This window comes from Plecotus auritus (assembly GCF_963455305.1).
Source record: "Plecotus auritus genome assembly, chromosome: 1".
NCBI classification, from domain to species: Eukaryota; Metazoa; Chordata; class Mammalia; order Chiroptera; family Vespertilionidae; genus Plecotus; species Plecotus auritus.
The window spans coordinates 46,425,361-46,442,139 of record NC_137770.1 but is presented as its reverse complement, the minus strand read 5'-3'; the positions used below and the strand labels follow the sequence as shown (position 1 = coordinate 46,442,139).

General features: G+C 38.5%; 1 protein-coding gene across 1 annotated transcript in view; it reads left to right on the top strand.

The window, feature by feature from the left end:
• The window catches only part of KIF23 (kinesin family member 23), a 53,752-nt gene that overhangs the window by 28,456 nt on the left and 8,517 nt on the right, over positions 1-16,779 (top strand). Inside the window, exons 7-16 of the mRNA XM_080672683.1 lie at positions 216-383; positions 2,966-3,078; positions 3,420-3,541; positions 6,453-6,555; positions 13,087-13,166; positions 13,252-13,371; positions 13,619-13,745; positions 14,065-14,223; positions 15,028-15,185; positions 16,593-16,766. Coding sequence (XP_080528809.1) covers positions 216-383; positions 2,966-3,078; positions 3,420-3,541; positions 6,453-6,555; positions 13,087-13,166; positions 13,252-13,371; positions 13,619-13,745; positions 14,065-14,223; positions 15,028-15,185; positions 16,593-16,766 — 1,324 coding nt within the window. The remainder of the gene's footprint in view (positions 1-215; positions 384-2,965; positions 3,079-3,419; positions 3,542-6,452; positions 6,556-13,086; positions 13,167-13,251; positions 13,372-13,618; positions 13,746-14,064; positions 14,224-15,027; positions 15,186-16,592; positions 16,767-16,779) is intronic.

Sequence of the window (16,779 nt, the reverse complement as noted above, 5' to 3'; positions counted from 1 at the left end):
CACTGTGGGTGGAAGAGGATGTAAAAGCCTGTGCTGTTTATCTGGGAAGACATGGGAGTATTGTTGGCTGATTGTGAGTGAATAAAGTTCTTTGTGCATTTCCACTTGTAAGGCAGGACATTTGTGCTCTATCTTTTAGCTTCCTCTTGGGATCATTTACTTTTGATATTCACAATGTAGAAAATCAGACTTTCTGGCTTTTTCCCCTTTTTCAGACGACAAGTAGATCCAGAGTTCGCAGATATGATAAATGTACAAGAATTTTGCAAAGCAGAAGTTGATGAGGATAGTGTCTATGGCGTATTTGTGTCTTATATTGAAATATATAATAATTACATATATGATCTACTGGAAGAGGTGCCGTTTGATCCCATAAAACCTAAGTAAGTAATGAAGGTAGTCCTTACTTAGCTGCTTAATCTTGGGGCAGTCACTCACCTCAGTGAGCCTTAAATAGGGGTGATGCTTATTTTTGTTTTCAAAATGAAATATGACTGTGTATCATGCACCTGGTGCTTGATGATTCATTTTATTATCTAGGTATATAGATGTGCTGGGGACCTAGTGGATTAAAGCATCTAAGGAGGAGTCCTGACATTATTTTTGAAAACTCTTGTCCCTAAACTATATTTTAAGGACCTTTATTGGATAAGGAAGTGTCACTATTGATGTGCCCTGAGGCTACCTTTCAAAAACTTGACACTGAGTGTTGGGAGTTTGTAACCATTTTAACCATTTGTTTTGGTGATCTCTACAGAATGGAGCCTAAAGCTGTTGTCTATACAACTAATATTCACAGACCTTCCCTCATTGATTAATGTGAAATGACATCTCTATTGTCATTCTGCCAGAGTTAAAAGACCACTCCCTGTCCTTAAGTCTTGCCCTGCTGAGAATGAAGACCAGTTACAACCTGACATTACAAACAATGAATCTGCATTTATGCCAGAGCTAACTCTGGAATCCCATGTCTAATATTAATACCTTGTTTTTGAGTTGATGGTTTTGTTCCTAAGCTAAATGCTTAACTTCAACTAGAGGCCTGGTACATGAAATTCATGCATGGGTAGGGTCTCTAGGCCTGGCCTGCAATCAGGGCCAATTGGTGTCTTCCGGCTGCCTGCTGGGGCCTCCCTTCCCTTGCTGTCGGCCGGATCCTTCCTTCATTCTGCGCCACCCCCTGGTGGTCAGCGCAGATCATAGCGAGTAATCGAACTCCCGGTCAAACTCCCAAGGGGACACTTTACATATTAGCCTTTTATATATATAGATATATATAGATGCCCTCTTCATTATGGCCTTTCAGAACATTAATAATATGAAGACCTGTGTCATATATTTAACTTTGTATGTATGTCTAATCCAACATTATTGGAGAAAGAGTTGTATTTAGAAAACCATTAGACTGAGAACACGTGTCAGTATAACCACTTTTACTTACATTAAACAGTGTATAGACTAATTAGTTTCCCATTTGTTTCAAAGTGTCAGTTCTGGCCCTAGCCAGTTTGGCTCAGGAGATAGAGTGTCAGACTGTGGACTGAAGGGTCTCAGGTTCGATTCCCGCCAAGGCCACATGCCCAGGTTGCAGGCTCAATCCCCAGTAGGGAGTGTGCAGGAGGCAGCCAGTCAGTGATTCTCACTCATCACTGATGTTTCTATCTCTCTCTCCCTCTCCTTTCCTCTCTAAAATCAATAAAAATACATTAATTAAAAAAGCAACAACAAAGTGTCGGTTCTGCATACCCATTTTCCTAAACTTTTGTGATGTTATTCACTGCTAACAGTTTCATGTTTGCATGTGCCAAGTTTTTGTTTGTCCTAAATGAGATTATTTTCATAGGAGCCTATTATCTTGATTTTATTTCGTTACACAAAAGGACTGACAAATATGACTTGTGTGCCTTCCTTGTAATCTTTCTTATAACTCCTTGAATAAACTCACGAAGTGCTTATTTGGCACTGAGTTCAGTTTTAATTTGTTAAGGTGGTATATTACCTGCTTTTTTGAACTGATTAATGTTTAGTATGTGTGTGTTTTTAATACAATGAAGAAATACTGCATTGGAGGATTTTTAAGATACAACTCATTGTGACTGTCACATACTGTGGGCTGAACATGTTACTGTGAGATGGCTGCTGTAAAAACAGTAACTTATACCTTATTCCTTTGGTAGGTGGAACGGTTACAACACACCCATGAGGAACACAGACTTTGTGTATGTGATTGTGTTGACTTTTTTTTTTTTTAATAAGGAGAAGGGTGCAGATATATACTAGTGTTTGGCATCTGTGGACTATTTGTATGTAGGTGGTTTTTCATTGGCACTGTGGTATCTGCTACCAATGAGCCCCTCCTTGCTTCCTGAAAAAAATCCGCCATTTAGTGGGTGATGGTAGCTGATAAATGTTTTTATCTCCACCACTCCCAAGACTGAGACCAAACAAGCAGTGCCTTTTCCCATTTTATCTTATCATACAGACTAAAACTTGACCAGCCACTTTGGATTGCCACTCCTGGTATATACCAAACTCTCTCTGAATTTGTTTTTTGGGGGGGTTTTTTTGTTTGTTTTTGTTGTTTTTTTTTTGCTGACCCTGAGGTCAGAATCAGCTCTATCCATTGATCTTTTAAATTTAGGAATATACTAAATTTTGATGCTTAACTTGTGCATGTAATGTTTCTATAATACTACTGTGATCTCTAATTGTTTAGTAAGTGTTATATCATGTACTTTGTTAGAACAAATTAGAGCAAAACTTTTAAAACAAAATAGGTTTTTATAACTAATCTTGACTTATATATCTTTAAAGTTAACTGTTTAATATTTTTCTGGGTTCTTGCTTAGGCTTATTCCCATTATAACAATTGATGTCATGTTGTCTGGCATTTTAGATAACTCAATTTATTAATAACTCAATAACTCACAATTTAGCAAACTTGTATATTTTTTCTTTCCCATAGGCCTCTACAATCTAAATTGCTTCGTGAAGACAAGAATCATAATATGTATGTCGCAGGATGTACAGAAGTAGAAGTAAAATCTACTGAAGAGGCTTTTGAAGTTTTCTGGAAAGGTTAGACTTAAAATTAGAAAACTATAAAATGATAAATATATTTGACCAGCAGTACTTTTGGGTTTAGTAGAAAGCGTGTATAGCCCTAGCCAGTGTGGCTCAGTTGGTTGAGCATCATTCCCTGTGCACCGAAAGGTTGCCAGTTCAATTCCTGGTCAGGGCACATGATTGTGGGCTCTATCCCCAGTAGGGACATGCAGGAGGCAGCTGATCACTGTTTTTTCTCCCTCTCCTTTGCTCTCTCTCTGAAAATCAATTTAAAAAGAAAGAAGAAATAAACCATATATAATGAAATGGCTGAGTTCAGATTTGAGCAATGATTTTTTTCCCTGTTATTATAGGCCAGAAAAAGAGACGTATTGCTAACACACATTTGAATCGTGAGTCCAGCCGTTCCCATAGTGTATTCAATATTAAATTAGTTCAAGCCCCACTGGATGCAGATGGAGACAATGTCTTACAGGTAAGTTGTAGTGTGTAAGATATTTTAATTGAATCCTTAATTTTTGGAAATAGAATTAAATCAGGGAGGTTTTGTTGCAATGAAGATTGCTCTAGAACAAAGATTTTCCACCGATGTGCCACAGAAATCTTTTTTTTAGCGTATTAAAATATAACAAAACTTATTTTTACCAGTACATATATTATTTTTTTTAATTTTACCAGCTGTTAAAGCATTTGCAGAAATCACACATCCTGATTCAGCTTTATTGCACAATGTCTATAAGAAAATATTAATTTTTAACTAGAAAACATAAAATGCTTTCAGTACAGAAGAGACCATCTGAGTTTTTATATATGTTTGCCCAGAAAGAAACAAACTTGCACAGGATACCAAGCTGGATAGATGCTTTGGCAGATCCAGTACAAAGCACTGTGTAATCCAGCCCAAGATACTTAATCCAAACTGTATCATTCTTCATTACAAATCTAGATGCTACTCAGGGTGGTTTCTTATACTTAAAAAAGTTGAGCCCTTGCCAGGTAGCCCAGTTGGTTAGAGCATCATTCCTATACACCAGAGGCAGGGAACCTTTTTTTTGCCAAGGGCCTTTGTGGATGTTTATAACATTCTTCAGCCACACAAAATTATCAACTTAAAAATTAGCCTGCTATATTTGATCAAACACATAATTAACTCATCCCTAATGCCTTAGCAAGGACAGACCAAATGATTTAGCAGGTCTTGTATGGCCCATGGGGCAGATGTTCCCCACCCCTGCTGTACACCAAGGTTGTGGGTTCGATCCCGGTTAGGGCACATGCAAGAATCAACCAATGAATGTATAATGGATGGAACAGCCAAATGATGTTTCTCTCTCCTTTCCTTCCTCCCTTCTTCCCCTCCCCTTCCTCTGTTTCTCTCTCTAAAAATCAATAAAATGTTTTTTAAAAGTTGCATTTTTCATTGTGAGCATTCTGAATATCTCTTAAATATTAAAAATAATGTTTCCAACTTAGCCATTTGCAAGTTTTTTTCCTCCATGCAGATTATCTCTGGCAACTGTTTTTAATAACTATTAAATGATCTTCTTTATGCTGATAAAAACATCAAGTTAAATACACATTTAATATCTAGGTCTTTAACTTTTAAATTAGAAAATCAGTTTATAAATTTATGTCATAAAAATTAGTGTCAAGACCATCAAGATGGCTTTCAATTGTTTTTCATTGGTTGGTTCTCCCCGCAAGAATTTTTAGAACAAGCAACACCTGACCATTTAGTTAATAGCCATCCAGTGTGAATGAATCAAAATTATACTTTTTTGGCAGATAGGCAAAGAATATATTTTGTGGTTTTCCACAGAATTTTAGTAAGTTTATGTGTGCCATAAGATGAAAAAGGTTGAAAATCGCTCCTCTAGGGTTGATAATATATGTAGGTGTTGGTTTTAATTATTCTGTTAGATGTGTAGATTTTGGAAACTGGCTAATTTCAAAACCTGAATTTTTGCTATGAAAAAGGTTTACAAATATTTATAAGTAAGAATTTGTGATCCATTGTTTTACCTTTAAAGACTCATTTTCTATGTGGAAATTCAGTTAATGGTTTTAAACTGTCAGCAATTAACTTTCCAGGGTAGGATTAGTTCAGGAGATACCTAATTCTAAAAGGTTCTTCTCTTGGCTGATCTGTTGGTCACTGTTTATTGCAGGGACTGTCACGCTACAAGGCTTACATCAATTAGTAACCACACTTGAGCCCAAATATAAATTATTTAATAACTTTAAGCTATTAAGGTGTAATTCTATTAAAAATGCATTATGAACTTGTGGTATCACAAAAGTTTCCAGATGGCAGGAAGAAATGTTACAGCATGGTATTAAAGACCACCAGGATTCGAATTTTTATTTCCTTTTAATGTCCTGGCTATTTGACCTTATAGTAATAAACTCCTCATATTGTTGAGAGGATTAAAGGAGGTAGTACATATAAAGTTCTTAACCCCGTGTTTGACTTGTAGTCAACACTTGATAAATGTTAGCTAGAAAATGGTTATAAATCAAGTTTCCATAGAAACTTGATTTTCTTTGAATCACATCTAACATTACAATGTCAGTTATGTACCTCGACTTTCATTTCTTATATAAAAATTATTAGCATATTATGAAATTATTAGATCACAAAGTTATTAAATATCTGATTATAAAAAATTTTAGGCTAGCCCTGTTCTAGACTCACTATTTAGCATATATTTATTGAGCTCTTGCTGAGAGCTAGGCACTGTGTAAGATTCTGGAGATAAAGTCATTACAAGGCAGAGTCCCTGCTTTCATGGAGCTTACAGCATAATGTAGAAGACCAGACAATGGGCAAGTAATCATTAATGTCATGAGTATATTTATCGTATGCTTTTAGGAAACTTTTCCCCCAAAACTTGTGTCCTTTGCCCCTACCAGTACATTTTATATTGTGCAAATATTATCCTATAAAATAAAACCCTAATATGCAAATCGACCTAACTGCAGAACGACCGGTTGCTATGATGTGCACTGACCAGCAGGGGCCAGACACTCAACGCAGGAGCTGCCCCCTGGTGGTCACTGTGCTCCCACAGGGGGATTGCCACTCAGCCAGAAGCCGGGCTCACAGCTGGCAAGCGCAGAGGTGGTGGGGGAGCCTCTCCCACCTCTGCGTCAGTGCTAAGTACCCCTCAGGGGATGTCCAACTACCAATTTAGGCGCGCAGACATCCCCCGAGGGGTCCCAGAGAGCACAGGCCAGGCTGAGGGACAACCCCCCCTCCAGTGCACGAATGTCGTGCACCAGGCCTCTAGTATTCATAATAATTTGTTAATTTAAATATGTTTAAAGAACATTGTAAACCACTTATAGCTCATGTTATGTTATTGGCATTATGATGATCTCTTCAGGAAAAAGAACAAATCGCTATAAGCCAGTTGTCATTGGTGGATCTTGCTGGAAGTGAAAGAACTAACCGGACAAAAGCAGAAGGGAACAGATTACGTGAAGCTGGTGAGTAAAAACATATACTTATCTATTGCTACACCTTTTAAAAACTTGCAATGCCAATTTATCATCTGCTTATTGATAGGAGATTTAGGCATAATTGTCTTCAATTTCATAACTTAGAGGCTAAATTTAATGGTTAGTGCTGTTGCTTTAGTTACACTGATTTAGTATCAATCTGTTACATTACACTGATTTGTTTAAAAGTATGGAAAAGTGACTGAAGTAAATACAAGTTATATTCATATTGAAAGGATCTGTTATACCTATTGCTGGTATTGCCAGTACCTGGGTCCTTAAAGCGAAGTAATTTAACAGTTACTCCAGCATTCATATTCGTAAAAATTGGCTTCTGGAGGGGGGGAAAATCTTCGAACACTAAAGCCAATTAAAAGGAATTCTTTGGGTGTTTTACTTTTATTTTAGTCTTTCATTTTGTGTAGCCGTTCAAGTTATGTTTTATGTTAATAACATTTATGGAGTACCTACTGTGTGCCAGGAATTAACACAGATATATGGGATTGAGCCCTGCCCTAGAGAGCCCAGCCTATTACAAGAGATAGGCAGATAAGGAGACCATTTCAGTAAATGTAATGGAAATGAGCACAAGTTGCTGTGGGAGTACAGAGTAGAGCTGCCTCATCCAATCTGAGGTGGGAGAGGGGGCATTGGAGGAAGAATTCATGGAGTTGACACTTAAGTTGAGGAGTGATCTCTGTAAGAAGGACAGGATTAAAGGCATCATCCCTGACAGAGGAGGCAGCCACTGTAAACAGACCAGTCCTGAGAGAACATGCAGGGTCAAGGCAGCGGAAGTGGAGAGTGTGGGTGGTAAACTGACAAAGGGGCAGGAGAGCAAGCAGGCAGAGCAAGGTCATGAGACCTTGTCTGTCATATTAAAAAATCTGAATTTTATCCTGAGGGAATAATGGTAGCTACCAGTTATTAAGGGACTGTTGTGTTTTATAGTATCTACTATGCAAGGGCTTGATTTATTGATTCTTGACTTTTCAGAATTGTATCAGCCATTTTTCAGTTGAGGTTAGAAGAAGTAATTTTCACAAGGTTAGAGCCTGGGTTCAAACCCAAGTTGGTTGTACTCTCAAAATGTGTCTTTCTACCATTATACAGCCTCACCATAAAGCCAATGAAGGATTAGTTTTTTAGAAAGATCGTTTTCCCAGTGAAGAGAATTAATTTACCAGGGGCAAACCTAGAGATGAAAAGCAGTTAGGAGCCTTTTACTGTAAATCAGATAAGCAATCATATGACCTGGAGGCAAAAGTCAAACAAAAACCAAGAGCTAGTTAGGAAGTAGGTCCACCTGCATGTGGAGAGTGAGGAACAGGAGGAGAGGAGCTTGGTTAGGAGCAGTTTGAGATGCAGGTATGGGCAGTTCATGAATTTTGTGTTGGGTATGTTCAAATTTTCCAAGTGGAAATGCCTAGTAATTGGATGCAGAGGCACATAGATTTGGAAGGAGAGAGATTTGACTTGAGACTGACAGGTTTAGGTTTTGCCAACAGAAATGATAGAAGCAGTGGGGGAGATAAGATTATTCGTGGGGAACAGATAGGAACAAGCTGAGGGCAGAGCCTTGAATAAGCCCCTGATGATTAATTTAAAGAGCCTATGGAGCCTGGCCACCATGGCTCAGTGGTTGAGTGTCGACTAAGAGGTCACAGCTCAATTCCCGGCCAGTGCACATGCCCAGGTTGAGAGCTCAATCCCCAGTTGGGGACATGCAGGAGGCAGCCAGTCAATGATTTTCTCGTCATTGCTGTTTCTATCTCTCTCTCTTTCTCCTTTTCCTCTCTGAAATCAATAAAAATATATTAAATAATAATAAATAAGGAGACTATGAAGGACAAAGAAGGTGATTTAAGGGATTATGAAATAACTAAAAAAATACACATTATATATGTGTATACAGTAGTCCTCTTATCTGTGGGACTGGTTTCCCTGGATTCAGTTACCCCAAGTCAGCTGCAGTCTGAAATATTAAATGGAAAATTCTAGAAATAGTTCATAACTTATACTTTTCCACTGAGTAGCATTGTGAAATCTTGCACTGTCCTGCCTGGGACCTGTCCATGTTGTATATGCTATTCACCTGTTAGTCACTTAGTAGCCATCTCAGTGATAGACTGTCCTGGTATCACAGTGCTTGTATTCAAGAAATCCTTACTTTATTTAACAATGTCACATTTACATAGCTTTTATTATAGTACATTTTTATTAGTTATTGTTGCTAATCCCCTACTGTGCCTAATTTATAAATTTTTTTAATAAATCTTTATTGTTCAGATTATTACAGTTGTTCCTCTTTTTTTCCTCCCATAGCTCCCCTCCACCCGGTTCCCACCCCACCCTCTGCCCTTACCCCCCCCCCCACTGTCCTCATCCATAGGTGTACGATTTTTGTCCAGTCTCTTCCCGCACCTCCCACACCCCTTTCCCCCCAAGAATTGTCAGTCCACTCACTTTCTGTGCCCCTGATTCTATTATATTCACCAGTTTATTCTGTTCATCAGATTTTTTGTTCACTTGATTTTTAGATTCACTTGTTGATAGATATGTATTTGTTGTTCATAATTTTTATCTTTACCTTTTTCTTCTTCTTCCTCTTCTTAAAGAATACCTTTCAGCATTTCATATAATACTGGTTTGGTGGTGATGAACTCCTTTAGCTTTTTCTTATCTGTGAAGCTCTTTATCTGACCTTCAATTCTGAATGATAGCTTTGCTGGGTAGAATAATCTTTTGGTTGTAGGTTCTTGCTATTCATCACTTTGAATATTTCTTGCCACTCCTGTCTGGCCTGCATAGTTTCTGTTGAGAAATCAGCAGACAATCGTATGGGTGCTCCCTTGTAGGTAACTAACTGTTTTTCTCTTGCTGCTTTTAATATTCTCTCTTTGTGTTTTGCTCTTGGCATTTTAATTATGATGTGTCTTGGTGTGGTCCTCTTTGGATTCCTTTTGTTTGGGGTTCTATGCGCTTCCTGGACTTGTAAGTCTATTTCTTTCACCAGGTGGGGGAAGTTTTCAGTCATTATTTCTTCCAGTAGGTTTTCAGTATCTTGCTCTCTCTCTTCTTCTGGCACCCCCATAATTCAGATGTTGGTACGCTTGAAGTTGTCCCAGAGGCTCCTTACACTACCTTCATATTTTTGGATTCTTTTTTCTTTTTGCTTTTCCAGTTGTGTGTTTTTTGCTTCTTTGTATTTCAAATCTTTGACTTGATTCTTGTGATCCTCTAGTCTGCTGTTGGATCTTTTCGTATATTATTCTTTATTTCAGTCAGTGTATGCTTAATTTCTAGTTGGTCCTTTTTCATATCCTCGAGGGTCTCACTAAATTTATTGGCGGTTTCTAGAAAATTCTTGAAAAACCTTATAACCGTGGTTTTGAACTCTATATCCAGTAGTTTGCTTTCCTCCATTTCTGTCATTTGTGACCTGTTTCTTTGTCTCCACATTTTGGCCGCTTCTCTGAGTTGCTGGAGTGGCTTTGTGTGCTAGGTGTCTATAGGGCCCAGTGGCTCAGCCTCCCAGTTACCTGAGATGGACACTCTTGGTGCACCCCTTTGTAGGCTGTGTGCACAGTCTTGTTGTAGATAAGCCTTGATTGCTGTTGGCATCACTGGGAGGAATTGACCTCCAGGCCAATTGGCTGTGAGGATCAGCTGTGTCTACACTGGGAGAACTTCTGTCCTGGAGACACCCTTATGGGGCAAGACTTTCTTCAGTGGGGCTTTGGTGCTCACTGAGTCTGCCCCCTGAGTGTGTCCCTTATGGATCTGAGGAGTTGTAATCCAGATGGTCCCACTCTGACCACTGGGTACACTGGCTCTTGGGTCTCTAAAGAAGTGCTAATTTAGCCTCTGCTTGAGGCCACCCAGCAGGAGCTACAGAGATCTGCAGATTCCTCTTCTTTGTCTGGGGTTTGGAGGTGCCCAGATGAGGCCCAGCTGTGAAGCAGTGCAAGCTGCTGTGGGGCCTTGGGCCTTCTTTTGGATGTTCTGGGTCTCTCTGACCCAGCTGCAGTTTGTTAGGTAATTTTAGATTGCAAAGGGCCAGGCCATTCATATGCAAAAGCCTCTGTGCACAGCTTGGGTGGGGCAGGGTCTCAGTGAATTAACAGGGCAGAGCAAACAGCTATGGCTAATCCTCAGCCCTGCCCTAAGAGGCCCCAGGGTCTCAGTGTCCCTTGGTAATTGCTGCAAGCACCTCTGATAGAAAGCCACCCTCGAGTTCTGCCCAATGCCAGACAGTCCAGTTTCTCCCTGTATGAGTCTGGGTCCCCAGAGTCTCGCCCGGAACTGGAGTTCAGAGCAGTCGGGATCTTGTGTCTCCCTCCTGATTGAAAAAGACAACCCGCATCCTCAGTTGCCAGCCCTCTCCACGCACATGCCTCCATATCTCTGCAATTTACTTCCGCACCTCCTCTGAGTCTCAGTGTGCTTTTCTCTTTCCTTCTAGTTGTAGAATTTCTACTCAGCCAGCCTTTCTGTGGTTCTGGATAATGTCCGTTTTGTCTTTTAGTTGTAGTTTTGAAGTGGTTGTGCGAGGCAGCAATTTCAGGTGTTTACCTATGCCGCCATCCTGGTTTCTCCTTATTTATAAATGAAACTTTATTATAGATATGTATGTGTAGAGAGAAACATAGTATATATATAGGGTTTGGTACTATCCATGGTATAAGGCATCCACTGGGGGTCTTGATACGTATCCCTTGTGGATATGAGGGGACTACTGTATAAGAAGATCAGGAATCTGGAATTCAGATTAGAAGAAGGATTAACCTGATGTGGAAAGAGATGTAGTTGGATTGGGAACAACTAGAAACCTGAGGGGTTTGTTTGTATTTTGTTTTTAGTTGTTGTTTTTTGTTTGTTTGTTTTTTTAAACCTGAGGGTTCAGATGCTTAGGGGGAAGAAACAGAAACGACTATCATTGTTAATATGGATGAGGAACACAAGTTTAGGGAGTGGGAACTAGAAGAAAAGAAGATTGTGGTTGGGGCATATGACAGCCTCAGGTTCCCAAAGATGGTGTGGTTGTTTGGCTACATTATTGGTAAGGAGATAAAGATTTACTGGAGTTGAGGACAGGGCCCTCTGACTGCATGTGAGAGTGATTCTCCTCATAAACACTGAAATGACCCAGGAGCTGGCATGTAAGAGGAATATTACAAGGCAATAGCAAGGAATTAGGAAAACGTTGCTGGCCTCCCTCTGTTCACCATCCTTATAAATGTCAGGCTTCAGAAAACAAGCAGCTTTTACTCAAAAAGTGCTGCAGGGGGAAACACTACCATTACGGGAAAATAAGGGTAAGGTTTCAGGGCTTTGTGCCATGAGTACAGGGTAAAGCCTGTGGACATTTTCCAGAATATTTTTTAATATATGACATAAAATACATAGGATTATAAAGGAAACCAATTAGGTTGAAATACTTTTTTTAAAGTATTCTTAAAACATTTGTCATACAGTAATTTATGTGCCGCTTTAAATAAAAACCCACCAGCAGGTCTAGTAACTACATACTTTCAAAGTAGTAATGAATATAAATATCTTGAGATTAGCAATAACTGTAAGTGCTGTAAAAATAAAGAAGTAATTTCTTTCCCATCGAGTATGCAGACTCCCTGAAGTCTATGCATGGACAATATGGACACCTGCCATTAGGGAAAGAAATGAATGGATCATTCTGTGAGAGCTTTGAGGATTTAGGGAAATCTGTTAACAATATGGGTTCCTGAGAGCACAGTGGTAGAAGAAAGGACATTGGGAGTTGGGGGTCAAAGAAGATAAATCATGAATCATGGAATATTATGAGGGTACAGATGAACCATGTGTTTTGAGAGGGTGGCCAAGAATGAAAACATGATTGAGTTAATCAACCTTAATCAGAGTTCCAAAATAAACAAATTCTTACGTACTTTTGGGGTTTATGCAGGTGAGTTCTCCTGTGCTATTGGAGGCTTGATTAATCTGTCAGACTTGTCTTGGTTCAGAAATCCAAACAAGAGTGGTCAAAAGTAACAAGTATGCTACCTAAGAAATACTTTTTAAGTTTAGATGTAGAGAGGACAAGAATTAGCTGGGTCCTCCTAAGACACTTGACTTAGAAACAGGAGCCCCTCTGGGTGTAGGAGAGATTTCAGTGATGATGGAGCCAACTGTAGCCTGAAATGGCCATGCTTTAGAGATAGTATTTTATATGAGGACATTAAACATCTCATCTAATATACTATTTCACGAAATTTAAGATTTGGAAGAAAATGGGTCAGGAAGTATAATGTTGCATTCATTGGAGAGTCCTTTTGATGAATCCCTGAAGGCTGGTATTCAACCTCTCCTGAAATTGCTATTAAAATACTGCCAGACCATGCATGGACAGCTCTTTAAATTGAGCCACTAAAATCTGTTAATTCCATCTAATAGTTATATGCAGTAGGGATTTTATAGCCAAACAGACTACACTGGTTTTTTTTTTTTTTTTAAGATGTCTTGTGTATATTTTTCTGTTAGGTAACATTAACCAATCACTAATGACGCTAAGAACATGTATGGAAGTCCTGAGAGAGAACCAAATGTATGGAACTAATAAGGTAAGTAACAGCCTTTCATGTGTATCGTTTTATTTGTGTGCCTTTTTTGCCTTACATGTTTATTTGGAGTTGAATGTATTTATAGATGGTTCCATATCGAGATTCAAAGTTAACCCATCTGTTCAAGAACTACTTTGATGGGGAAGGAAAAGTACGCATGATCGTGTGTGTGAATCCAAAGGCTGAAGATTATGAAGAAAGCATGGTAATTTTAATGTATTTATCCTATACAGTCTCGGGTTTCTACAGAGAAAACAACTAACAACTGTCTGTGAAGAATGACATTTTGAACATTTAAAAAATTGGTGCAGAACCATCAGTTACAGAAATGAGCCGTTGGCCAATTTAATATTGTGTCATAGTAATTTCCAAGGCAGGACTTGGGATAGGTTTATTTGTAAAAACAAGAACAATAAACAAACAAAAAAACTCCCATTTGTTTTGTGTCTTAGCAAGTCATGAGATTTGCAGAAGTGACCCAGGAAGTTGAAGTATCAAGACCAGTAGATAAGGCAATATGTGGTTTAACACCTGGACGGCGATACAGGAACCACGTTCGGGCAGGTCCAGTTGGAGATGGTATGTTTTGGAATCAGATTATTTGCCCACTGATTAATCTGTCTTTTCAATCTATTTCACATAAGAAAACTGTTCATTTCCCTTACCCTCGAGCACCAAGTGCAAAAAGAAATCTGAACCAGTATATAAATGAGAATTCTTTTGTTACATACGATAACTCATATTTTTTTTCCTGGTTTTCTCTTTACAGCTAAATGTGTGATTATGACAACTCAAGAAAATACACAGTTAATTGGACTGGAGCTCTAATCAGTGTTAAACTTGTTTAAGTTCTTTCTCTCCTGTGTAACTTTTAATAATTTTTTATAATTCAATACAGAACTGTTGGTTACAGAAGTGGTCTTACAGAGTTTTCCACCATTGCCATCCTGCGAGATTTTGGATATCAATGATGAGCAGACTCTCCCCAGGCTTATTGAAGCTTTAGAGAAACGCCATCAGCTACGACAAATGATGATTGATGAGTTTACAAAACATTGTAAGGCCAAAACCTTTACAATCATTTTAACTCTAGAAATTTGCAATGAATCTGAGTTCTGGAGTGGGGTGGATCTTTAAGAAAGGATTATTTTGTCTCTCTTTGCACTTGTAGTGCTCAAGGCATTGTTTAATTAGACTAACAAACTTTTCCCACGGATTTTTTTTTTTTCCCCAAGAAAGTAAAGCAAACTAAAAAAGTTGGTTTGTATTCTCTCCCATTTTAAAACTAACAGTGATGTACACAAAGGAATAATAGCTACTTGTAGTTCCTACTAGGTACTTATAAGGCACTTTATAACTGTACCTTTGGGCAAATTATTTAATCCTCTCTTTCTTAGTTCCCTGTCTGCAAAATGGGGATTGTAATTATTCCTACTTCAGAGGGTGTTGTGAGATAATTTATGAAAATCATGTAGAAGAGTGAACAGCCTGGTACATAGTTAGTGCTCAGTGATGTATTTATTCTTAGCACCATCATCAATTTATCACCCCCCAAAAAAAGGTATGAGATAAGTGGTAGTTAAATTCCCATTTTGAAATGAGGAAATGTGCTCAGAAAAATAACTTGCCCAAGTTACATAGCTAGTAAATGGTGACTAGGGATTCCATTTGGATCTAACTGTTCCTAGGATGAACCTGTTATTTCTGGCTTTGTATTTGTTGTTTTAAAGCCAATTATTTACCCATAAGGATTGGGATATCATAGTGCCAAATGAAAGACTTTGTAGTATTGGCTAAAAAAGTTGAGTGGGTTTGTTATTTTGGAATTGGAATAAACAAAACCTGCGTGCTTTTGTTTCAGCTTTTACTTTTAAAGGTATGTTGCAAGAATTTGACAAGGGTGTTTCAAATAAAGAATACTCCATTCAAGGAAAACTGAATGAAAAAGAAAAGGTGATATCAGGACAAAAATTGGAAATAGAACGACTGGAGAAAAAAACCAAAACTTTAGAATATAAGGTTGGTTTTGACAATATTAGAATGGCTATTTTTACTACTGTTCTCTGACTTAATCCTTATGCTCTCCAGGTCTGTAAATACTGCTGACTAAAAGTTATCACTTAGTTATTTACTAATCTTCAACCTACCACCCCCCAAAAAAGAGGAAATGTGAGTGAAAAGCATAAAAGGGATGTTATACTCTTTAGTTTTATGAGTTAGATGTTAACAGTTGAAGAAAATGTTCTCTGGCCCAAACAAGTAAGCTTTATAAAGGGCTTTCTAGAGTTTAGCTTTGATTATAGCTTGGTTTTTTAACTTATTACTGGACAATACATGTTTCTTCACTCATTTATAGAGGATCATTTAGGGGGGAACACTCATTTTAGAGATAAATTAATCTCAACCAAAATAACCTTAAAAATAAAATTATAAGTTCTGGCTGAGTGGTTCAGTTGGTTGGAGTGTTGTCCCATACACCAAAAGGTTGCAGGTTCAATCCTGGTCATGGGGGCACAGAGGCAACCAAGCAATGTTCCTCCCTCCCTCCCTCCCTTCAACTCTTCTTTCTTCCCTTCGTCTCTTTTTAAAATTCAATGGAAACATATCCTCGGGTGAGAATTTTAAAAAATAATGAAATAAATTTAAAAATAAAAATTTGGGCTTGGCGCTCTCCCTCTCTGGAGGACGACTGCTCCTTTCCCATCTTCCGCCCCACCCCCACATGTGACCTTTACCTTTGTCTTTCCTAAGCTCCAAGGGCCCCTTTTGCATCTCTAACTTACTTTCTTCCACTGCTCACTTCTACCTCTGTGACTTCCTAAATAAACTGTCTTATCATTTGAGTGTTGGCTCTGAATTCTTTCTTAGCCAGAACTCTACTGAGATTGCTGAACCAAGGTCCGTTCTGACTCCACCTTCGTACAACACACCTCTCAGTATAACCCGTGGTGCCCTTCTCACTGCCAACACGACAGTCAGCTGTCCAGAGACCCTGGGCCTGAGGCAGTGATGGATATAGGAAAAGCAACATCTTTCTCCAACATTGACCAACCTCCACTAGCACAGGCCCAGTGACTAAAGACTTAGGGCCAAACCAAGCAGCAGTCCAGTGTTTGGGAACTCAGACTGTTAAGATGACCTGGCTGGTAAGAAGAAGAAAAAATAATTAGGCCTAAATTTTAGGGGAAAATAATTTTTACATTAAATCATTTATAACTTCATCTTTCAGTGAGGAACATGTTTAAAAAGTTCTCATTTCTAGGAATTAAGGTAGTAAATTCAGGTGAAATTTTAGAGGAAAATGCTTTATCCATGATTTTTTTCTTTCCACAATTCTGCTTGCCATAAACAAATTATTAAAGATTGTTTTAGAGCTACATGAAGTATTTATATACCAATTATTGAACATAATGGTCTGCCTTCCAGATTGAAATTTTAGAGAAAACAACTACTATCTATGAAGAAGATAAGCGCAATCTGCAACAGGAACTCGAAGCCCAGAATCAGAAACTTCAGCAACAGTTTTCTGACAAACGCAGACTAGAAGCCAGGTTGCAAGGCATGGTGACGGAAACAACAATGAAGTGGGAGAAAGAATGCGTGAGTGTCATCC